This window comes from Crinia signifera, chromosome 2, assembly GCF_055691185.1.
Source record: "Crinia signifera chromosome 2, ASM5569118v1, whole genome shotgun sequence".
NCBI lineage: Eukaryota > Metazoa > Chordata > Amphibia > Anura > Myobatrachidae > Crinia > Crinia signifera.
The window spans coordinates 316,613,491-316,639,826 of record NC_139218.1 but is presented as its reverse complement, the minus strand read 5'-3'; the positions used below and the strand labels follow the sequence as shown (position 1 = coordinate 316,639,826).

Genomic DNA, 26,336 nt, shown 5'->3' with positions numbered 1-26,336 from the left:
TATTATGCCACACACTGTAATGCTCATTACATATTATGCCACACACTGTAATGCTCATTACATATTATGCCACACACCGTAATGCCCATTACATATTATGCCGCACACCATAATGACTTAAATATTATATGACATATCTGACAATTACCTACATGCTCGTTGCCACGAGTTACATGCTTGGTGCCAGGGGTTAAATCTCATTGCCTGGGGGTTACATGGCAGGGGTTTCATGCTCATTGCCACTGGGGGAAAGGGGTTTTAAATGTTAGTTGCCAGGGGGGTTACATGCTCCTTGTCATGGGTTTCATATTGCATGCCAGTGGTTTCATGCTTGTTGCCCAGGGGGAGTTAAATGCGTGTTGCCATGGGGGAATAGATGTTCATTGCCAGGGGGAATTACTTGCTCATTGCCCAGGGGTGTGCTACATGCTAGTTGCTGCTGCAGGGGGTTGAGCACTGGATGCCAATGTTCATGGAATCTAAACTTCTGGGTAGCACTGGGTGCTCTGCGTTCTCCCTCCTGCATCTGTCTGTGTTCGTGGAGCAGCGGGCTGCAGAGGACCAGCAGCTGTGTCCTGTGAGCAGGGGTTGGTGGCAGTAGGGTACCTATGGCTGTGTCCTGGGAGCAGAGGTCGTCAGCAGCAGGGGAACCGTGGATGTGCCCCACAAGTGTGTGTGTGTGTGTGGGGGGGGGGGGGGTTGCAGCAGGCAGCATGGGACCCGGGCCCTCCCCTCTTTTCAGAGTGTCAGAGCCCGGGACAATTGTTCCCACAGCTGCCCCCTCATGGAGGCCCTGGTGGAAAGGCAAAATTTTGCGTTGGTATAGCACCGGCTGTCCATCCACAGCCGCGGTGTTCCTCCCACCTAAGTGGTCCGGTCATGCCTGCTTTGTCCGGACTGCACCCACAAAACCTTTGGTAGCCACCTTCCCAACGGTTAAATGCTGCCCCCATTGCTACTTAACCTGTAGTTGCGACATAGCTACAGTGTAGTTGCTCTTGCACACACCCTGGCACGTGCATGCAGGCGCAGATCTCTGAAAATTGCCAAATATCGATTTCTGGAGATCTGTGGGGCACTCTGAATTAGCCCATAGAGTACTGTCCATCCTTACAATAGGAATAATTTTTTCACTGTGAAAGGAACTCTGTCTGCAGCTGTGTATTGTTCTAACATATGCGGTTGTTTAGAGCTCAGACATGCAAGTATGATGCAACTACAGCAATTAGTATGGTAATATTCTTACTGTTGACAAAGTTGCTTAACCTGTTCTGGATATGATACAATATCATGCATCCTTTCAAATCTTTCATATACAGTAGTTTTTATATAGGGGATATCGTAATCCCAGGTTAAACGATGTATTTCCAATGTCTTTTGTTGGACTAACCTATTGGAAAACACAGTGGAACCTGTCTGTTGTCACCCAAAACAGCCCCATTTTTGCTGACTTCTGCTGGTTTATCAGGGCTAATTATATAGGCCCAAGTGAGTCTATTGCCTGCGATCAGCAATCGTGGTAATAGTACTGTATAAGTGCCTTGAGTCCTGTTGGAGAAAGTGCGCTATATAAATAAAACTTACTTACTATATTCCCCATACTGTGAAAGTTGAAGTTGTAATACTGGTGCACACTTTATTATTATTATTTTATTTATAAGGCGCCATACAAAGGAACAGTACAGGGAGACAAAACAGTATTACATTGAATAAAAAAAACAAAAATAGAGTACAAATAAAGAGCGCCACAGTTCAATACACATTTACACACTTGCTGTAGTTGACGTGTAATGCTACGTCTGAGAGGCTGCGGCATGTCATAAAGTTACATCCAACTGTAAATAAGCCCCAAAGCAGTTATAAAGTTGGCTTACATATACAATACATACAATTCATACTTACATAGCCATAGTTCCCAACCTCAGGTTGGTTTCATCCCAGTTCCAGTTCTGCCACCAGTACCAGTTCCTGCGGCTGGTACTGGTGGCAGATAACTGGATTCTCACTCAATAAACCAATGTGGACCCATGGACAATGATGTAGCAATTGCATTGTCACACCCACCATTCTGCTCACTTTCCAGTAGTTAAGAAGCCCCTTTCTGCCCTGATGAGCCGACTTGGCTGCCTTGTTAACAGGAAGTCAAAAAGATAATGGTACAAATGTGATAGGGGGATCTATGACCATGCCCCCCCCCCACAGTGAAGGGAAAGTGGGGGCACGGATTGCGACCGTGGAATTGCTGAAGAGTCACACCCCCTTTTGATACACCACACCCCTTTCTTGGGAGCGAGCCCTCAGGATGCGGACAGGAGTACTGACATGGCTAGTTTAAAAGTTGGAAGGTATGATTGATTATCTTTCATAATAGACTACACCGCACCGCAGGGGAGCCAGTGACATCACTAAACAATATTGTTAAGTGACATCATTCACTGTGTATGCACAGTATCGTACGGCCAGGCTTATTATTGTTGCCTAGTGGCTTTGTATTATGCACCCTTACCTATTTGCGAGAAAGAAATGACATTGGCCCTTATTCTGATTCACTCTCAGACGTAAATTCCTTCTCAAATGGACAAAACCATGAGTTATTTTGTTTCTGTGCAGGGTAAATACTTGCTGCTTTATTTTTACACTGCAATATAGATCTCACTTTAGTATACAAGTATAACCCCACCCAAATCTAATTCTCTCTGCACAAGTTACATCTGCCCACCTGCAGTGCACATGGTTTTGTACATTTGAGAAGGAATTTGCCTCTGAGAGTGAACTAGAATAACCCTCATTGTGAGGCACTGCCTTAAATTCTGATTTATATATTAATATCCCTTGTGCATACCTCCCAAATTCTATTGGTGGTTCAGCAGGATCTTTGCACGCGGCGCCTGAAATTTTACCCTGGGATGGACGGACACTAAAAGGGTGATTCACTCAGATGTGAATATGTACCCTTGCAAGTCATCCTGAATCAGCCCTGCGAATCGGAGTATGCCCCCCCTGCGCAGCATGTGTTAACATAACATAAACATCCATTCGCAGCCTGTGGGTGAACATCCACATCCATCAAATTATGTGGAATGTGCACGCATATTTAAGTTACTCTCAGGTCACTTAGATTTGCGTGCACCCTCAGGTGATATCAGCTGCCCACCCCGGCACCGATGTCACGGCCCGATTACCATTGGAAGGCCCATGAAATTCTGGGCGTTCCCATGGGCGCGACTATCTGCCGCCGCCCCATGTCCCCCCGGCTGCAGCCTTGGGTGCGTGCACCCAGCAAACAGTCTGGGTATGCACATACGCCAAACATTGGTCCCCGTGCAAGCGACCGCTGGCTGCGAAAGGACCAGTATAAGGTCCTAAATCCTTTTCAAATTTCTATGCCCCCACTTCAAAATTGACAAAGTATGTACATGTGCTTTACGAGCCCCTACATGCCTTGATATATCTGGACCAAATATTGGTACACAAACCCATCATTAACTAACTTAAAATAATGGTGGGTTTCAAAAAAGAATTCACCCCTTGAGGGGACAGAGCCCCAATCATGAACATGAATATGCATATAGAAAATGCAATGGTCTGTCTGTTTGGTTAACCAGCTCTGGCCATTCTTATGGGGTCTGTAAGATCATGCTGTGACGTCATAATGGGGTGTTTTCTGAATCAATCTGTCCCGCACGTTCACACGGGGGACCAATTGTTTGCACAACGTTCACATACAGAAGTCCTGGCAAGGCCAAGCAATTTGCATATGGGAACGACCTGCGTTTCATGGGTGTTCCCATGAGAACGCTGGGCATTCCCATTCTAATTGCCCAGTGACACAGGGGGACGGGCAGCTGATGTCAGTGGGTGTCAGCTGCCTGCCCTATCCTCGCACAGGGTGTTCGGATATCAGAGACATCATAGAGGTATCTCAGATCTGCGAGCGTTGAAGAAAGCAGTCGATAGTCGCTGACCATTGAATGATTTCTCCCCCACACTCAAACCTGCGAATGGATGATTATGCAAATCATCCAATTCGCTTTCCTGCAGGGGGTTGGGGGGAGCGGTGGCCCTTGGTGGACTCTCAAAGCTGCGAAATTTGCAGCCTTGCGAGTAAACCAGAATAAGGGCCAATGGTATCAATTGCCTATATAAGGACTTTGCTAATGCAGCCCTCTCATACATTACAGCTCACCAGCCGTAGGCGATATCACAAGACAATCTGTTCACATAAGGTTAGTAACTGGACACAGATAAGGGTGGCAGACGTGTGATTAACGAGTCATAGGAAAATAGTTACACAAACCCTTTATCGGTATATGGCTGTTAGGTCGACAAATATGAGGTCAACATGCATTGGGTCGACCACTGAAGTTCAACATGGTTTATGTTGACAAATGAAATAGGTTGACATGCTTAAGTTCGACATGATTGGAAGGTCAACACCAGCATTAGGTCGGCAGTCAAAAGGACATCACAGTTTTATTGTATTCAATCTTGATCCATCAGTCGGAAAAAGCAGGTTATTTGGTGAGTTTTCAGCGATCCTCGTGTTTTCCGACTGGTGGATTTCGGTGATTTTTTTGGTAGAAACAGCCACGGATTTGACAACAGTACTGAAGACGGATCTCGACAAAACATAAGTCATGAATGCAAAACCAACAAACAAAACCAATTACAAAAAAAGAAAAAAAAAAAACAGAAGTATAATAAATAATAAGCAAAAATGCGAATATGTCTCAGTGTGTTCGTTTGCCATCGAGAAAAAAGTCTGCGATACATAAGATTATACAGTTTACACAATAATTTATATATGAAGAAATAGCAGTAATGAAGTAGCAGATAATAATTTGAACATACACAGGGAATATAGTGCATTTACCCTGAAGAAACAATCAGCGCATTGCGTAGTACACTTGCAATGGAGCAGTAGGAGCCCTGATATAGGATATTATGTACTGCAATAAAACCCGAGGGAGTGTGGATGGGGCACAGAGTAATTATGGCGTTAATTGATCCCTAGCCAATCTTGAGGTATTCTACCTATCCCATTTAGTGTAGTAATGCACTAGCGAGCCTCGTTAATGAAAAACAAATCTTTCATGGCCCGAAACCTCATTTATTATTATATTTTTATTTATAAAGTGGTGCGCAGCGCTGTACATATAGAACACATTAGATCAGTACAGGGTATACAGACAGGGCCACTAGACAGCATTAGGCATTTGCCTAGTGCACCGGCCACTGGAGGGCGGTACTGTGCAGCAGCAGCAGCAAAGCTCTCTCACACTCACAACCCCCCCCCCCCCCAGAGCCCACCCAGAGCCGCATCTCCAAACCCCCCCATGGAGCGCACCACATCGAGGTTCAAGCCATAGTAGATCTTACAGAGTAAAAGAGTAGGTTTTAGAACAGGCATGTCCAACGTTGGCCCTCCAGATGTTGTAAAACTACACATCCCAGCATGCTTTGCAATAGTTTTAGCATTCTCTAATAGCAAAACAGTGGCAAAGAATGCTGGGATGTGTAGTTTCACAACATCAGGAGGGCCAATGTTGGACATGCCTGTTTTAGAACATAAAACCAGTAGTATGGTGTAGAACAGGACAGGCCAACCTGTGGCTCTCCAGATGTTGTGAAACTACAAATCCCAGCATGCCTTGCCACAGTTTTAGCACTCCCTTATTGCAAAACTGTGGCAAGGCATGATGGGATTTGTAGTTTGACAACATCTGGAGAGCCACATGTTGGCCAGGCCTGGTGCAGAACATAAAAGTACACTTGTTGGTAAATGACACAAGGAGTGGTATATTTAATCCAGCCCATTGAGTCTCATCTAAAGTATCGACAAACAGATCAGACTTTAAAACCGATCGGAACTGTTTTGTTGGAAAACGCCACGTCAAATTCACAGACATTTCTTAATAATCTACAGCCGGCACACCCCCTTCTCACCACACAGCAGGCATAACATTGAATTCCGCCTGTCAAGCCGTGCAAAAATTGGCCAGGATTCCGACTGTCAGAACGTACCGATAGTCGGAATCAAGATTGAATACCCTAGTGTATGTAGATACAATGCATATAGATATAGGGGGTTATTCTGGTCTGTTCGCAAGACTGTACATTCGCACGGGGACCAATATTTTGCACATGCGGCCAAGGTGAACAGACTGCGGCCGGGGGGGGGGTTCAGCGACGGATAGTCGAGCTCATGGGAATGCTCAGCTTTTCATTGGTGTTCCCATGGATGTCCAGGCATGGGTGCCGGAGGCAGGCAGCTAACATCACCGGATGGCAGCTGTCTGCCCACTTCCTTCTGAATGCCCATACACATCTAAGGCTACCTCAGAGTAACCTTAGATGTGTGTGTGCCTTCCGGGAGGGGGGGGTGTCAGTCATGGGGACAAGTGTCCCGGGCCCTGCCACTCTGAAGTGAGAGGAGGTGCCGGGACACACTGCCAGCCTGGCCGCTAATCCAGTGGCGGCTGGTGGATCTCCGCAGCGATCACTGCTGCCTGAGTGGGTCTCCGCTCATTCATAATAATGAGCGGGGACACGCGTAGATCATTAAATATTAACTGCGCTGGGTCCCCGCTCATTACATATGCACGAGCAAAGACAGGCAGCAGTCAGCTCAGTGATAGAGCTGCCAGGCGGGAGATGCTGCACTGCAGCCTAGTCCACTGATGGCGCCCGCTGCTGCAGGAGTCAGTCAGGACACAAGTCACGAAACGGAGCTTGACAGGGGAGGGGAGCTCAGAGCACCCATCGCTATCTGTGTGCAGATTCTGGGAGCACTGGTGTGCAGTGCAAACCTTTGGCAACGAGCAAGTAACACCCCCAGACAAGGAGCATGTATTCTCCCATGGCAACAACCATGTAACTATCCCCTGGCAACTACCCCATATAACTCCTGCCTATTTTGTCAGTCCCAGGCCCCACAATTTCTGATGGCAGCCCTGCATCTATGTAATGCATGATTCACTTTTCAGCGTAGTCCCCATTCCTTCCTTGTGCGCCAACGATTGACGAGTTGGGCAAACCAGTCGGAGAAGAAAGTTTGTGGTTGTTGACGACACTAGGACCGAACGGCATCTTTTATTGCTATAGCTTATGTAGATAGAGTAGTGTGTGTGTGTGTGTGTGTGTGTTAGATATATATCTCTATAGCCACTCCAGGCAACTAATGAGTGGCTCCATAAGAAGCATTTCAAGGTCCTGAAGAGACCTAGCCAGTCTCCAGCCCTTAAACCAATCAAAATTCTGAGAATTGAAAGTCACCAGTCCCAAAGCATGACATATCTAGAGAAGATCTGCATGGAAGACTGGGCCAAAATACCGGTATCCGGACTATTTGTCTACAACAAGTAGATAGACAGCCATTAGGTCGACACCATTAGTTCGACAACTCAATAGGTCGACATGTCATTAGGTCGACAGTCAAAAGGTCGACATGGGGTTTTCACTGTTTTTTGAACCGACAGGCGGCATTTCATGCCCTACCATCCACTAGGGCGAGGTGTGAGAATAAAATAGTGTGCCGAGCGCAGCGAGGCACCGTGCCCGAAGCATAGCGAGCGAAGCGAGGGGCTGCGATTCTCTTCAAACTGTGTCCATGTCGACTGTGTCGACATTTGGGCCAAAAACCAGTAAAAAAACCCATGTCGACCTAATGGCAGTGTCGACATAATGACATGTCAACCTAATGAGTTGTCGAACTAATGGTGTCGACCTAATGGCTGTCTATCTTCTTGTTGTAGACAAATGGTCCCGCATCCCAAAATACCTGCTACAGTGTGTGCAAACCTGGTGAAGAACTACAGGAAACGTTTGACCTCTGTAATTGCCAGCGGAGGTTATAGTACAAAGTATTGAGTTTACCATTTTGTACAAATATTTATTTTCCATAAGAATATACAAAAATAAAAAAAAGTTTAAAAATACAGACAATGTGATTTCCTGTTTTCTTTTTCCACGTTCTGTCTCACAGTTGAAGTGTACCTACTGTGTGATTACTGTGTTAAATTACAGACCTCTCATCTTTTTAAGAGGGTCAACATCACCAGGAAATCCACTTATCTGCTGGTAATACCAGCAGATGAGTGGTTTTGAGGACAGCTTTGCAATGCCCCCCTCAGTCGATGCTGGGCAGGGGGAAAGCCGCTCAGTGTGTATGCACTGAGCGCCCCCCCCCCCCCAGCAATGAACGTGATCATCGCTGTCCATTCACGCTGGGCATAGTCACCCAGTGTGTATGGACCTTAACTCACAACAGTAAGTCTTAAATGTTATCTCTAGACACTCATAAGAGACCGTCGGGTTACATTTTCCAATAACACGTTAAAGGGGTGGAGAGAGAGCAAGAGAGACATACCCAATCTATATATCCATCTATCCTCCTCACTTTTTTCAGGTGAAGTACCGCCAGTGACTACTAGAGGCCACGCTATGTACCAAATTAATCCACAATAGAAAGTAAAACCAAAATGATGTGCAAAGGAATGGCACAGCTTTATGGAATACGTGATAGGGTTGCAGTGGGGATCCCTGTGGAATTGAGAGGACTAATCTACTATCACTGCTGTGTGGATAAGGTATAGTTTTGCGGTGTGGCATTCACCTGGAACGGTGACCCTACAAGGACTGCCTGTTTGGACTGTAACTTGGATATTGTTTCTACGCTACATTGGCCAATTGCTCCTCTATATTATTTATTGTTATGTGCTGCGGAAAATAAACTATTATTTTGGTTTAATCTGCCTGGTGTCTGGCGATTAAAGAACCTGTATCCTCACAATGGGCCTTATTCTAGTTCACTCTTAGAGGCAAATTTCTTCTCAAACGGACAAAACCATGTGCACTGCAAAGTGAGATCTATATTGCAGTGCAAAAAAAGCAGTCAGTATTTTCCCTGCACAGAAACAAAATTACTCACCCAAATCTTATTCTCTCTGCACCCGCTACATCTGCCCCCCTGCAGTGCACATGGTTTTGCCCACCTGAGAAGGAATTTGCCTCTAAGGGTGAACTAGAAGGCCCAATAGGTTTCAAACTTCCTGGATATGGACAGAGGGAGAATGTTTGCCCTAAATCGTATTCTTTATTACTGTACAGAAAATATGTGATCATTTGCAACAATCATACCGCCGTGGGGCAGACTGTCTAATATCTCTACCAAACACGCAGCCTATTTGATCATTTTGTTAGAAGTAACGCTAACAATTGCAGTTTATGCAGCTCCGTGCGTGCAGTGCCTACTACTGGATGTTCATGTGTACCAGGATCAAATCCTCTGCTAAAAGCAGCGACACTGTAGCCATACAACTTCACTCAAACAGGACACAACAAACATTTGTCATTTTTATTTTTTTAGTACTTTAAGAACTTGTACAAATTAATTCATAGTTTTGTATTTCAATCAAAAAGTTTCACTGTGTTGACAGTCAATTATGTCTGGATTCAGAAAAAGCACTGCACAAAAATTAAAGTTATGAAAAACATGTTATACATTTTGACATAGAATTTTCTTTTTTAACCTCAAGGTAATTCATCTTGGCACGGTTTCTAATGCAGCTTGCCGTATCCCTAAAAGCATGCAGGGGAGAGGGTAAAGAGAAAATAGGGACAGCAGAGGACAGTAACACTTTAATCCAACCTCTTGCGCAAAGTCTTAGAAACTCAAACCGCTTATCAAAAAGATAAGACCGGGAAGTGGGGGCAACCTACTGTAAGCTAAAGCAGGAAGGATCCAATTCAAGCAAACAAAGAGGGATTCATTTTTTTTTATTATTTTTTTTAAACTATAACTAGGTTATAAACACAAAGGGTGGAGAATTTACAGCTGCAGAAAAACTTTACAATATATTTTTACTCTTATAAAGCAAAGAAATAGTCTTTATTCAAATGTGAAAAATAAGTCTATAAATAATTACGTTTATCAATACTTTTTGTTCAGGAGTTTAATTCAGGTTTGGCTTCTCGCTCGTGAAGCATGGACACACAGATTTCATCTTGAGACCTTCAACATTAGCTACTTTACCCTGGCAAACGTAGAATGCCAGGATGCAAATTAGATCAAGGGGGATGTCTACAAGTCTATAGGGCTGACCGTTATCAAGTACAGGCTATAAAGTACTTAACCACTGTTCGTTCCTTCATGGGAATGGCAACTGTATTAATGCGTAAACCCAAGACATGGTAGAAAGCGGGGCTATAGACACAGGGCTTATGAGCAATTATATTTTAACCAGGCACAAACACATAGGGAGGTGAGAAGGCCTTCACTTGTCCATTCACCTTTGAGGGAGCACCAAGTTCTCAGTTTAAGGAATGTTAGCGAGAGAGGTGATGCACAGCTAGTACAGCAACAAGTGTCAGACAATAGATTACTCCTGAAATTCAAAATGGATTCCTTAAACATCTGTGGCACTGCTGGCATAGTAATCTTATTTGCCTGAACTGGTAAAAGGCGTAGGGTAATTGCAGCGTGACAATAGAATCTCCCTCTTTCCAACTCATTTGTATTCAGTATGCCAAAGGTTAGACGTTAGTTTAAGTAAAAGCAGTGATGCACAAATTCTGACACAAACTGCTTACATTTTCAGAGTAGCGACTTGTTCCATGGTGTTGGATGATGGGAACATTATAGAAGTTTGTGCATCACAGAAATAAAATGACATGAAGATGAGAAAGCCTTTCATGTAAATCAGCAAACACTTGGATGAAGAGGAAAATATACAAAATGTCCCAAACAAAAAAAGAAGGAAGAGAAAAAGAAAAATAATTTCCCCAAGAGTTTAATCATTCCATGGAACACAAAGCCAAGTAAAAGGGAAAAAAAGGGGGGAAATTTAGAAACAAATATCAGCAATCCTGGAAGTGGTCTGTTTTACTTTCGCTCTTTTTTCTTCTCCTGAAACATTAAATAAAAAATAAAAATTAATTAACTAATACGCAGTCACACAATTTATATTCAGGGTGGTTTATGGTGTCTAACAGATACACACTAATCACAAACTGGATTGTTCATTAAATTGTTTCTAAAATACTGGACTTAAGATCATGAAATATTTGCCTTAAATGAAGGAGGAGATAGTTATTATTTGTTAGATACAGATTAAAGCAAATGTTACCCAAATCTAATGGATATCTTGTTTAGAGTGCATTGGTGGTTTAGAACCACTGATTTAGGGAATATGTAGGAGTCTCACTGTATGAGTCTCTAGCCAACATTATTTACAAATTACACTAATATAGGCCTAGCAGGAATTTTATATCCCAAACCTTTTTTAACTCTTTTTATTATTATACATAATCCAGAGACTCCAGCTGCAGACAATTTTTCAATGCCACGTACATGTAGTACTGTTCTCTGCTTAGCATGTTAAGTGTGAAAACTACACACCTTTACATCAAATGTGGCTTGTAAGACAAAAGTGTGTTACTGGCCTTCATTGCAATTCCAATATACCTGTAGTTACAATTAACTACACTCCCCCAATTGCAAGAAAATGAGGCAAATTGGTTTCACAAGGTTATGGTATAGCACATTACTGCTATCCATTTTAATAGTTGCTTATGCCAATATGCGTGCACACATAATATCTATATATGTAGTGTCCGTGTGTAACCGAAACACTGCCATCTGCTGGCAGTGAGTAAAACTACATCATCTTTCACACATACAGAAACACAGAGGCTATCACAAGGTAGCAGACTAGCTTTCAACTTGAGCAGGCTTATATATTTAGGCGTGTGTATATTACTCACATACTGTACACTTGACAAAACAGGTATATTCAAATACATACAAATCATTTCACTGAAACATTGTTATATGTTTAGAAAAATGTACCTTCTCATTCATAGCCAAGATTATCATGAGTTTCCTAAAGATGGTGATGAAGTCCAGAAACAGGTCTACGCAGTGCCTTCAATAAGTAAAAAACAAACAAAATGATCGGAAAAGGATAATCTAATCTACATTTAAAAGGTCCATGCACACGTTTGTGCCCAACATGTATGGATAACGATGATGGGGAAAATTGTTGGGCTGAAAAATGCTCGGTGCATACACCCAGAGTGGTTTTCGCCCATTTCCACGATTTTCCCTGGGTTGATAGCTTTCCATAGCAGGGCACTATGGAAAGCCATCCACTCCCTTGCTCATCAGCTGGTAATACCAGCCAATGAGCACCCAGGCCAGCAATGATGCGGAAGCGCTCAGCCCTGCCCCGTACACACTGAGCAGCTTCCAAACTGAAAGTCGCCCAGTGTGTATGGGCTTTTAGACCTCATGTCCTCAGCCGAGCAAAAAAAATTCCCATAACTTACCACACATAATCCTTGTCTCCATTCTCTGCTTTTTCAATAATGAGCTGGGTGTCAAACAAGACAAAGCCACACATGACCAGGAGTCCAAGGTACAGATTTGTCTGAAAGATAAAACATGAGATTGTGTTCAAAGTCAATGTTCAGGCTGCATACCGTTCTGGTCATAGCGCAGTGGATCTGGATTTAGAAAAGTAAGACAACAAAAAACGGTCAATAGCATAGAAGGAACATTTCACATACACACAAGGAAAGTGCTATCTGCGAGTTCAATGAGTGGAGGAAGTGGTTATTAATTGAATGCAATGGTTTATCCGGTTTTACTTTATTCCCAATGAGAACAGATGAATGACTAGCCAAATACAACACTGTTTTTATTCAGCTGTGGTCCTATACTGGTAAATAGCTATCTTTCACCACAGTAACTTACTTTTGAGAGAAATTCAGATCCAGCAAACATGTTGATCAGTGAAGAGAAAACAAGGACGCTCAGAACAGTTGACAGCAATCCTGGGGAAGAAGAGTCAAAATATTTACAGGATGAATAATCTTTATATGTGGGCAACATATTAATGCAGTACAACACAATGATTAAATATTTAATCAGGTTTTTCATTCTCTAACATGGTGGAGCCTTCAATGACACATTCCGGTCTGTGATGCGCACGCACACACACGGGCCAATTAAATAAGAAGCCACTTCCATACCAGCAAGTTTATGGACTACAGAACAATACCTCGACAACAAGGGAAAATCAACTCACGCAGAGAGAGATCCAAACCCATCAGCAGGTGTGTCAAACTCAACTGCCCAGCACTACATGACAACAATGCTAACCAATATGCCCCCCGTAAAGATCATGATGTAGTGACAGTCAGGGATAGCACTTACCTCCCAGGAGAAGGAAGCTACGTCTTTGTGCATAAAGGGCACTGAGTGAGAAGCAGGCGAAGATCATTGCTGTACCCAGGAAAGCAGTAGGGATGATGCTGTGAGGAAGTCAGAAAAGATTCATCAGACGCAATTGGGAGAAAGTCAGTTGACGTTTAAATAAACTAGGAAATGTGCTTAGAACTTTAAGCAGACAGGCATATGGCCAGATTTATAGGAATACTTAGGACAGCGTTTCTAAACCATGGTCCTCAAAGCACTTTAATAGTCCACATTGTAAGGAACCAGAGTGCAGGTGTCTTAGTACTTAACGTTTGATTTAACCATCTGTGCATGGACCGCACTAAAACCTGGACTGCGAGTGTGGACCCTTATTTAGGAGATTATATTAACCCACAGGCATCAATACATCATTTTCCCTGCTATATTATTTGCTGCAAACTTACTCTATTTCCTAGTTTATACTAGCTTTATATAGGGCTTTCCAAAGCATTATGAAACTAGCTCATTGCTTTCTGGACATAGGTATGTTAGAGCACACACATTGTATATTCATCAGCAGAGCTCTAAAATGAAAACCTGGATATGCAAATACCTGGGGTTAACAGCGATGCAAAAATTCAAGGCAGGGCCCAATCCAACACCTGGAGGACAAAAAAACAAACATTTATTTCAAATGAGATGAAGGTCAATGGAATGTAGTAAGTCAACATTCTTAAAATCACAAGCTACTGACAAAAGATAAGCTATTGCAGGCAAAAACTGTATACTTAATGCTTTTTGTTACACACATTGTTCCATTCAGATGTAGTTGCTGTTACTTCCTTGGAAGCAGCAGCGATAGCTCTGTATTGCAATGCAGCAGGAGGAGGGGTCTACAGATGCAGATGCTTCCTTTGGTAGTAATGATCCAAGCTATGTACCAGGAGGCAGCATCAGATCACTTAGTACCCAGCAAGCCTTGCTGCACAAGCCGTCCATTGCAGAGGCCAGGAAAGTTCCCTGACCACTTCCCACCCCCTTAATGGCAGCGGCACGGCACTGTTTGACAAACTGAGGTAATTGCTAAACAGCTCCCACCCCCCCATCAGCAGCAGATTGGCAATCACTGACAGTCTGCCGCCTATGTCACAAGAGCCATTGGCACACGCACCGAAGGGGTCCTGTGCATGTGCTTAGTACGGATTTTCAGAACTTTGCAGTGATGGACAAAGGTCCGACTGGCCCAAGATTAGGCCCTTTATTGTTACTCTGAAGAAGTACAAGTATTATATAAATATAGCAAAGACAATTGGCTATACGGATAGCAGTGAATTCATTGAATACCTACATACTTGAACATAAACTTGTGCAATAGGTCAGTAATAATTGACAGCTGTACTACTACAATGCAAGGTTTCCCCACCACTATAGAAAAGACCAGGGTTTGCTGAGTGGAGCTGTTTATGGTAATCCAATTAAAATCCAGACCTTTGGAAATTTTCAAATTGGGCAGACCAATGAAAAGCTGGAGTTGAAGATAGTGGAGTTTCATTGGTCCTCTCTTCACTTCCCCAGAATCAGCCAAATTAAAGGGGTGAACAATTAATGTTCAACATTTTACATGATAATACAGCTGTAAAAGCTACACAATGGAGACTATTTTGTAGGCTGGTGTCATTTTATTGAGAATGCAATTTAAGAGCACATTAGGAGAATCAAATAGATCACGGATTTTAATAGTATTCCATTTTAGGAGTAGAGCTTCAACCTACATAATACCCAAATCTTTAATACTTTGAGTACATAGATTTATTTGTTAATAGAGAATGTTTTGAATACAGAATTTGAGCCATCATATAGTTTCCCATAAGGTAGTTAAAGGTAAACTTACTCCGTTTTCTGTAAAGTAATACTCAACACGGATTAACTAAATCAATTTAGATATGAGAGTATTTAGTTTTCTCTTATTACTAAGAAGAACAGATCTAGTTTCCCAGTCTTCACAGTGAACAGCAATCTGGTCCACACGTTCTAGTGCGTCTACATCTCCTTGTGTTGGTTAATATACATATAAAAACTTACCACAAAAAAAGGCAAAACCAACTAAGATTCCCAGGCGCTTCTTTTCATTCTCATAGCTGTAAGGGGTGAACATGAGCCACAGCATCATGGCCAGTGAACCTAAAAAGGACAAGAAGCTGCCCTGTTTGGGAAGACAACGATCAGTTACAAAAGACTGCAAATCACAATAGTTAAAAAGCACACAGATTGAAAATGTGCAACTGAATTTATATTCAGTATTACGATTGTATAACGTAGCAGCAACAAATGCGACAAATAGGTCTGTAACTATTGTTTATTAATATTATCCTTTATTTATATGGTGCCACGAGGGATCTGATGCGCCCTATTACAGAACAAGGGATCTGATGCGCCCTATTACAGAACAAGGGATCTGATGCACCCTATTACAGAATCCATAAACAAATAAGCAAAACAAAAGCAATGATGCAGCTTAACTGACTAGTAGATCATCACCATACTACCATTTAATATCAGAGTGGCACTACAGCACTGGTGGGTGGTTATGTCTTACTTCAGCAAAATGCCATGTCCTAGAATATTACCCATGTTCCCATCTCCCCCCAGTTGTGCTGGGCTTCTGTCAGATGCTGCCCCATTCACAGCCTGCCAAGTGTTTGGCTCTTTGGCAGACAATAGAATATTGCATCATTGCAAGACTCCATAAGGGGAGCTGTACTGATGTTGTTACATCCCCATTCCCCACCACTGATTCTACACCCTATGGGTGGGTATTCAATCTCCCGCTGCTATTCCCCATGAGGGAATCTGCGGCAGGGCCCTATTCAATGCGGTCTTTAATGACAGCATTGAACAGGGATCTCGGCATAATCAGACGTTAGAAGCAGTCAGGCCCGTTCTCCAAGAACAGCTGTGGCCTGTCGAGCGCCCAGCCGCAGCTCAACAATCCACGGCCATAACGCTCGGTCACGCCCCCCTTTTTGGCGTTCGGCAGGTGGGTCATTGAATCCCGTCTACTGATTGTTCGTCGAGCCGGCCGAGAACGGGACAAGGCCACGGCTGTCGGACCAGCCAGACAGTTGTGACCCGGGATTGAATATCCCCCTATGATACTACTTTCAGACCGCAAATGCCGTGTCGCACACGGGATTAGGACACGGGTCCCATCCCCAGAGCAACACGGCAATGCGGTCTGAAATTTCCGACACCGACACAACATATTGCCGAGTCGGTGACGTCACAGGGGGCGGAGCTGGGCGGCGGCGCGTCATCGGGGGGCTCTGGAGGAGGCAGTACTTGGAGCTGACAGTGCTGCCTCCTCCATACTGTGAACGGGACACGGGTCGCTCGACCCAGGCACCCGTTCACACTGCACTGGACACGGGTCATAGCCGTGTTCAACCCTGGTCATTACCAGGGTTGAACACCCATGTTGCTCGACCCGTGGTGGCCTTTTCAGACCGCACTTTGACCTGTGTTGGGGCCGCAAGAACACGGCAATAACCCGGGTCTAGAGTGCGGTCTGAGTGGTGTACAGTAAACATTGAAGCGTTGATAGCGCTGAATATAGGCAAACCAGAGACTAGGGCAAGATTGGAGAACGGATTCTCTTTGGGAAGGGTCATTTAAATAAAGCAGCTTCAGTGAATGTTTGCTTTTGTATAATAATGACAACAAAGCTGCACACCCCTGTATATAAAACATCCTAAATGTAATCTACTGAAAGGACTCACCTGCAGAAATTTAAGGGCCACATTAACATAAGCACCAGCAGCAGCTACCAGCATACAGACAGCAAAGCTGGTGTACACCCGTTTCAAGTGCTGCTGTGTGGATGGAGAACTGAAATATAAAAAAAAATACACCCAATCAATGACTGCTCAAGGAAAAAAATAAATTAATTAAAATCAGGGCTGTTTAATCACTATATACGCCACAACATCATGTCTTGGAGGTGTCCCCACTAGATGTCATTGGGGGTAGAAAGGCCGATAATAGAAGTCATCATAGATTACAAGTCAATTTGCCTAGAACTGAAGAAGTGATCCTGATAGCCTGAATGTAGATGCTCAGTGAGCCCCTCTCACCTCTACACAGACAGTTCTGCATCCATCAAATAGAGAATGGAAAGTGTGTTTCGAATTAGAAGTACAATAGTATATTAATGTCATTTTAATATGGTCACCAAATAACCTGCAACTATATATCTGAGCTCATTTCAGTCAGTCCATTGATAATATAGGATATTCATGTCTGGAAGTTTGTACTAAGAATGGGATGCAGTTGGCATACTGGTGCTCAGGATGACAGTAGTCGAAATACCTGCACCAGGGATTCAGTATTAAATCCCGGCGTTCAGAATCCCGATCGCCGAAATCCCGACAAGGGGAGGGGGGGGGGGAAAGAGACGTGGATTGGCCCCCCCTTGCGGGACATCCCCGGAGGGAGAAAGTGTCGGGATTTCGGCGATCGGGATTCCAGCGTCGGGATTCTGAACGCCGGGATTTACACTGCATCCCTGCACCAGAATCCTGATCCCATTCACAATACCAAAACTGGAGGTGAGGCACAACATAATTAGTTAGGGACTAAGAGTAGAGGCTTATGGTTAGAGGTTGACGGAACTTACATTAGGTATCAGGATTCCCACCATCAGGATGCTGCTGTCAGTCTTCTGACCGCCAGCATTCTAAGCGCCAGATCCCATAGCCAACCCCTCATAACCCATGGATAGCTGTATATAAACTAGGTTTTTGTGAAACCACCTTCCATGATCAGTAAAAGCAACTGGAGGTCACCATTACTCAGTGTTCGAGGGACCTTAAACTATTTAGCACTCTTTCTGTGACTTGCTTGCCTCCAAATATCCTCTTTGTATCATTACTTTGAATTGTACAGTGCACTCAACCCGGATATCAAACCCTATATATTCCATTGATCTGACCTGTATATGCTGCCCTATCACCAGTCAACCAGGCTCATATAAAAAGAACCACAAATAAATAAATAAATAAATAAAATAAATGTGCACACAGTAATGGTGTGTACACACTGGTACAATCAGCACTATATAGTCAAAATCGCATTGGGATCACATGCAGATCAGATCGCACAGGTTTTTACCTTGTGATCCCGATGTGCGCTCCCAAGCAGCACAAATCAAAACCCAGATAGAAAGGCAATGGCTATATAGCGCAAAGCTAATGCAAATTATATGAATTGTATGTAAATCTCGAATAGCAAGGGAATCTCACTGTGTGTACACACCATAAGTCACTAAAACTGTGCTAGATATTTCAAATTGTTTTGCAATCTACCAAAGTGTGCACCTATAGATTATGCAACAATGTGTTTTGTTTTATTCTGACACTTTAAATAAAATATCCACATTATAACAAACTGATAGCATGGAGAAAAAAAAAAAAAAAAAAAGATGACCAAAGGCTTCCATTACAGTGGGTACAGGGTCTTTGTCCAATGATCTGACCAGCCAATCCCAAAACAGATATTGAAGCACAACTTTGAAACTTGGCTTCTCCCAGATCAAAATAATTAAATCTAATCGTAATGTGTTTTTTAGATACACTACTTGACATAAGTGGGAGGATCCTTAGGCCCCTTTTACACACTCTGGCTCCTGCCGGGCGGTGAAACCCCGCACAGCCAAAAGCCGTGCCATGCACAGAAGTTAAATAATGGTCATGTTTGTGTCCATTCACACTGGACCCCACGGGCTGGCTGCCTGGCTGCAGCCGGATGTCACCACTGGAAGCGACGGCTGCCAGGCTGTGGCCATCCCCACCATTCGAAACTTCTGTGTGCGGCACGGCTTCTTGGCTGTACGGGGCTTCGCTGCCCGGCATGAGCCGGAGCGTGGGAAAGGGGCCTAACTAATCTTGTCTGGACTTTTTCAGCTAGCTGAAAAATCCAGACATCCCTATTCAACGTGCCTGTTTTTGTCTGTCTTGTCCGCCAACACAGAAAAGACTTTAACATTGAATCTGCAACCATAAAAAACTGCCACAATATTGACTAAAACAACGGCAAGTAATTCACAGATACATGCATTTTCTAACCGTGACGATTTTTCCAACAGTTGAAAAAACTACACTTTGATTGAACTGGTCGAAAGAAAATTGGACTGAAAATTGGCAAAAAAGTGCAGATTTTCCGACTGTCCGTAAAAAAAAATGCACTGACTGAATACCCCCCTAAACAGTAAACAGCAAACAAATAGTTAACACTATAAATTGTACTAAATATGGTATGCGATGGGACGTGATGTTGTACAATAAAAAATTGTATGGCATTGTATGGGGAGGAATACATGTAAAGTAATACATGTCTCCTCGCCACGCTTCGGGCTTGGTGGCTCACCACACTATCTAAAATCAACTCAACGCGTACCGCTGCGCTCGCCACGCTTCACGTTGATAGTGGGGGTGGATTTAACATTGTAAGCACCCATTAGGGTGCTTATACAATAAAAAAAATCGTATCGCATGCGGCTATATGGCATGCGATGGCATAGGATGCCATAAGATGAAAAAATTGGGCGCCGTGCTAGGAAACAAGTACCTTGTACAGTGCTAGAATGTAATTTAGTGGAGAAAACATTCTAAACAAAAGGCAAAGTCTAGTACATGTTGGCATGCCTTTATCTTCAGAAAACACTGCATTACCACAACATGTATCTGACAGCTAACCAGAACCTGAGTGCACGTCACAACTACTACACCCCCAATACCAAACCAACAATGACTGAGCATATGGTGCAATGTAGCAGTACTTTAACTGCAGGCAACAGCTATCAATCTATGTGCACCGTCATCTTATATCCACATTAACAGGCAGTAATTCCAGTCTTCCCACAGTGTATAGCAGGACTGTCTTAAGTTTCACCAGCTTTAAACAGTTCAGCAAGAACCACATCTTACAGACAACAGGACCTAATGCTATTTACATCTACCGACCAAAGCAATTTCTTTTATAAAAAAAATATTCCATGCAAAAAACTCCTACTGCTATCAAATCCAGTATATCTGTCAACAATAATCTGAGATATATCCATCTAGATAGATATATTACACACATACAGTATAAAGTTACCTTCTGAAACGTTTAATGCATATTAAAAAAAAAATAATTGACAGTTCTTCAGAGCAGGTAACCGATACCAGCCTACTACCCCTACATATTTGGGATGTCACAGACTAACAAATAAAAGAAATACACTTTATACACATTATGCCAGGCGATGTAATACTTCTCATCATGTAGTTAATGAAATTACCAAACAAACTTAAACAGGATCTCCATCCTGAAGAGGCACAAACTAGTTAAACATTAAAAAAAACATATGCTTACATATGTGAGAACTTCAAAAGAGCATTGAAGTTGATATTCCGGTCAAGAAAATCCATGGTGGAAAGGTCTTTAGATGCCTTCTGCACAAATGCCTGCGGAGACAAAGAAACAAGCTTATGGACAAATTTTCAGTGCTTCAATGAACCTAAAATTTTTCTTTGATGTGTTTTCTAATAGGAAGGGGAGAGCAGCTATTACACACCTGTCCTGATAAAGGTTACTTCTTTGCAATAATCATGCCGAAGTTTCCACTGAGTGACTTACACACTTCAGATACCCCTTGGGACCTCTTGATCTAGATGGTGCAATTATTGCAGTCTGTTGCAATGAAATCGCAGGCTTAGGCCTTTTCCGTAGAGAACGTAACCTGACTCTGTATGTAAGTCCTGCCCATCATTAATACGGATAATCATTTCCCTTGATTTCAAATGATTGCACTTACACATAGCTGAAGAATGAAATGGATATGAAAGATCCCCCACCCCCACTCCATCCTTGTCTAGCAGACACTAGATGTATTTGCAAGCACAGAAAAAGTTATTGCATATACACACTTTCTGACCCAGCATGACAATCCGGCAGCATGAAACGTTATCTTGCCAGGGGGTTCCTCTTTCTGTGAGGTCATAAGGAAACCACCACAAATCACCCTGCCAAGTCACACCCCTTTCACAGCGCAGCTATAACACTGTATATTTCCAATTGTCAATCCAGTTCTAGGTGCAGTGTGAAAGTGCCATAGTCAAAATACCAGGTAAAAAAAAAAAAACAGTATTTGAACCCGTTTAAAAAGAAAGATCCTACACGGTTCAAAGGCAATTCATTTTGCAGTGTGAAAGACACAGGCCTGGTATTTTGAACACATGACTGTGCCACAGAAGGTGATAGGCTGTCTCCCTGCCTGATACTGACACTATCCTGAATCAGGAAACAATAGAAATAGCATTGGAGAAGCATTGCTGGCATATTTCTACACTACAGAACATACAGTTATGGCATCATGGACTGATGAGGAGGGGAGGGAGATGCTTAGATAAGAGGGGAAGGCAGACATCACTGGCACTGTAAAGGATTTTCTAATATGTAAAAACATTTGTAACTGTTTATGTTTATCTACCAACCAGGTTTATTTTTAGCTAGAATACAAATATTTGAGCCATAAAAGTCCGTTACACCGTTTTCTATGGGTGAACCGGGTTCAGTGTGAAAGGCACCAACCCGGTAATAACTAGTAATAAACCAGGTCCACCATGGGATGCGAAAGGGGTTTAGTTTGTTCAGACCCATTTTGGAAACATTTTCAAATACCGGGCCAGAGCAGGGTTTGCGATATGAAAGACGCATCAGTAATCTCATAATACAGTATGCCATGCTTCAGTGCGGTCTCATCAACAAAAGAAGATATTTATTATTTGAATTTAGCACATAGTGCACTATGCAAAGATACATTCAGCCACAAAAAGTGAAACATCCTTGAAGGTCATCTCCTGTTACAATTAACGGAATGTCAAACTAGAGGAGATGGCCAGAGATGCTGAGGATCCATAACAATGGGGGCACCCTGGCACTGTAATACACCAGTGCTGAAATTGTATTGTGCCATAAGAATAATGAAACGATCATGAGCCTTACTGGGAGTGGAGGAGGGTGCAACACAGAAACTAAAAGTGTTTCACAAATCCTATTTCAGTTTGGTTTATTGCGACACATGCGATCAGTAAATAGTATAGATACTTGCTGTATCATACCAACTTGTTCCATAAACCAGGTCAAAAGTAATTAAAATGAAGCGTGACAATAATTATTATTATTATATTGTACTACCGCAGTGCATCAATGTAATGCAAAGTGCCTTTTCTGTTCTAAGGCAGACAACGAACCATTAGAATTTAATGCCACGCCAGCAGAGCTTCCGAATCAAGCAAGTATACACACTTACCAACCGGTCTATGAGTGTCTTTTCAAGGGTCCCCAGCTGGGTGGGCATTTGATTTTGCCCACCCAGCTGTGACAACAGCCCTTGCAGCAAGTGTACTGGCAGTCTGGCTGTACACAGTCAGATGAGACATTACATCAGCCATACAGCCGATGCAACATATCTAATGTTCCCACTTTCTGATGTACACAATCTCTGATGGGCTCACAATATATGTTTGCCCAAATAGCCGACATATTACTAGTGTGTACCCAGCTTAACCCCTACCAGCTAAGTCTGTCTGTCATTTTTTTTTTAAACGCAATAACTGAATCCATCAGGTATGTGAGATGAGGTGTTAGTTTCCATATGTTGGCCTTTGAATTGTTATCTAAACTAATGGTTCGATTCAGGGGTGTCCCTTCTTAAACCTGTGAGTGCCAACATTTCTGTAAGATGTGCAAAATATCCACAAAAAATGCCAGCGGCGCTCACATTTGTTATACAAATTTAAATAACAAATGTGTTAAATAAAAAAAATAAAAAAAAAATTACATTATCTATATAAAGGTAACATTACAGGCCATGAGGATGATTAAAAATGTTTGCTTGCCAATTTTCATACCTATTTTGACAAATTCACTTGGCACCCAAAGGGCTAAGTCTATTTACGCTGGTTTCACTCTTCTTGTGCACTAGCATATGCCAGAATATGTGCGTGGTGAGACATACACTGCCTGCCGACTGCCGGGGAATTTTCACAACAGCAACATAACTTGCACAAGCCTTATACTGCTTTCACATTGCAAAAACCTGCTTTCAACCCGTTTTTCTAAACGTGTCTTAAAACTGGTCAAAAGCCAGTTAAACCCCTTTCATATTGCATGATGTAAAGGTATATTGCAGTTTAAATACCGTTTTGTACCTTTCAGATTCAACCCGTTTCACCCATAGAAAGCCATACAATGTCATTTTAAATGTTTTTTTTCCTGCTTGTGGGCGGGGATCAAGTGTGGTTGTCATTTGTAGCAAATACCATTTCTGAGCTGTTCAGACTGCAGGGAAAACGGCTCAGAAACGTGTAGGATCCTGCTTTTAACACGTGTCAAAATACCGGTTTTCTGTAACCGGTAAATTGACAATGTAGCTTTCACATTGCAGCTGGAACCATTTTAAAACACTAAAAAAACGGCAATATACCGTGTTACAGCTGCAATGTGAAAGGGGTATGATACAGTCTTTCAGTTTAAACATGGATTGTGTGGAAGCAGCTGTGTATAGGTGAAAAGCACAATTACATGAATGTAATTTTATGGAGGAGAACCATGCTGTATGTGACACCTTTTAGTATGATGCCCCCTCTTTGTAACAATTTTGTAAAAAATATACATAACAAGAGTCATCAGCAAACCACATCTTCAATCCAACAAACCATTGTCACCCATTGTGCATAATATTATTGATCTTTTACAAGGAAATAATTATCGGGGTCAATTCAATACGGTAATATTCCCATTAAGGGGGCGAGGGAGTGATACAAAAGGAATGGTGTGGTGTGGTAGGGAAAGCTTTAACTTGAGACATCCTATAAAACTTGCCATCAGCATTAAATGGAAAAGGTAGTTTCAACTAACAGTAGTTTAACCCACTGGTTCCCAGATTGGGTGAGGTGGCATTCAAGGGTGACTAGTGGTACATGCAGGGGTGCCTCTGGTTGGTGGAGCAGGACCAGTTACAATTATTTGTGGTCAATGTAACAGAGAAAAAAGTGCTTATGGCTTCCCATCCTAAAATAAGTGAAGAAGCAAATCCTGTCCAGCAGCACTTAACTGAACAGGAGTACATAACAGTTTACATAACATGTTTTCCCCAGTAGCACAATAAAAGCTTTTGGTCTAGGAATGGTGTAAAACAAGTTCTGCTTTGCATTAGTTTTGCTATGTGGCCATGCTGAAACTGATGCAAGGCATGCTGGGATGTGTAGTTCATCAACATCTGGAGGGCCGGTGTTGCCCAGCCCTGCTCTAAAGGCTAGTAGGCATGGGGCGATTTGAGGCCATTTCTCAGCAATCTGACTAGATCGCTTGGAAAGCAAGCCCGGATTGCTCCAAGTGTACAGGGTATACCGACAGCGATGCGCAGTCCCACGCATCACCATTGTCTGCAAGGTTAGACAGTGCTTACACCAGGCATGTCCAAACTATGGCCCTCCAGGTGTTGTGAAACTACAAGTCCCATCATGCCTTGCCACAGTTTTGCTATTAGGGAATGCTAAAACTATGGCAAGGCATGCTGGGATGTATAGTTTCACAACAGCTGGAGGGCCACAGTTTGGACATGCCTGGCTTACACTGTCTATCCTGCTAAGAGGCGATAAGCATTGGCAAAATGCTGCTCCACAGGAATCGCTGAGCACACATCGCGATACGCGCTTAAGCACGACGCTCAGCACCGGCTCCCCCATCGCCTTGAGTGTACGTGGCTTTACGTGCCATGATACCAAAGTGTTTGTGAACTACTGGTTTAACCAAGCAAATTATACATAAACTCAACTTGCATGTGTGATCTGTTTGCTACAATGATGCAACAATATTTCTCTTTGTTGAACAAGGTGTTTGATGATTCAATGCAAGGAAATATTTTTCAGTATACAGTATACTGTCAACATATGTGCATGCTTACAACAGCCTAACATAGCAGAACACAATTAACAACTGCCAGAAGACTTGCCATTAAAATATACGACAATTATCACAACCAAGAACATAGATGATCTGCACTTTCATTATGTGTTATTAAAAGTATTTTTTACTCAGCTTGGGAATTATTTGTTGGCACTGTTTCGCTTATGCTCAAATTGTTTTTAAAAGGCTAGCGCAACTTTCCTGTTTAACATTTTTATTAAGCTGTATGTAAATGTCAGCCAGCGTCAATATACTAATGGTGCTCTTCAAAACCATGAGTACCAGTTCAAGCCTAGTGGCCAGTGTACAGTACTTACTTGGCTACTTATTATGGGACAGAGGCAGCACATATGGCATTGCCCCTTTTCCCAGCGCTATGCACACATACACATGGCAGGAGAGCGTGGCACTATGCACATATACAGTGATGTAAATATAGAAATATAGCAAAAGTTTCTAAGGTCCCCTATCTACCACCCAATGGTGAGAAATGTATATAACACATGTTACGATGGTGGTCAGTCTCAGCTGCACTGCCTTATACACAAACATAGGGCCGGAGACAAGTGCAATGTATACACACATATGGAAGGAGAGCACAACACTACGTATACACACATATGGCATAAAAACAGCAGCGCTGCGTAATGCGTATACATACGGCAGGAGAGAGCAGCACTGTACTGTGTGTGTGTATACAGAGAAAGCAGCGCTGAGTACACATACGGCAGGAGACCTGTACTATGTACACTGCGCTGTAATGCGGATGTGCGCGGCAGGCCTCCGTTCCCAGGGGACTGGGTTGTGTGTGGAAACAGACTGGGCCGTTAGTGTTGTTATGGCGGCTGTGTACGGCTCAGCATAGTCACACACTCACCTACCTACCGTGCGCCTCCCGAACCCGCTTCACCGCTCACCTGTCCTTACTGCACAGCCGTCGATCTCACGGACTCTGGTACGTCTACTCCGTTTGTCCCTTCGCTTCCGCCGTACGTGTCACACCACCCGATAGCAGCGTCAGAGAACCGCCCCCTCTCTACCGTTGTTGTACTGCTGGAGGCCAACGGGCGGAGCCTCGTGTGATGTCACAGGGAGGGGCGGATGCAGCGGGTTAGCGACATAGCACGGC

General features: G+C 43.1%; 1 protein-coding gene across 4 annotated transcripts; it reads right to left on the bottom strand.

Moving 5' to 3' along the window:
- Positions 1–9,341: 9,341 nt before the first annotated feature.
- TMBIM6 (transmembrane BAX inhibitor motif containing 6) lies at positions 9,342–26,280 on the bottom strand. 4 transcript variants are annotated; one of them, XM_083169040.1, is made up of 10 exons: positions 26,125–26,280; positions 20,609–20,700; positions 16,975–17,083; positions 15,281–15,401; positions 13,812–13,860; positions 13,217–13,314; positions 12,755–12,834; positions 12,328–12,428; positions 11,849–11,924; positions 9,342–10,906 (listed from the first exon to the last, which is right to left on the bottom strand). In XM_083169040.1, exons 2-10 carry the CDS (start codon positions 20,662–20,664, stop codon positions 10,883–10,885), a joined length of 714 nt encoding a protein of 237 aa, XP_083025166.1. In that variant the 5' UTR covers positions 20,665–20,700; positions 26,125–26,280; the 3' UTR covers positions 9,342–10,882. The 4 variants fall into 4 exon arrangements, with proteins under 4 accessions (XP_083025166.1, XP_083025169.1, XP_083025170.1 ...); XM_083169043.1 differs by having other exon boundaries at positions 26,089–26,257; XM_083169044.1 differs by having other exon boundaries at positions 26,093–26,257.
- Positions 26,281–26,336: the final 56 nt, after the last annotated feature.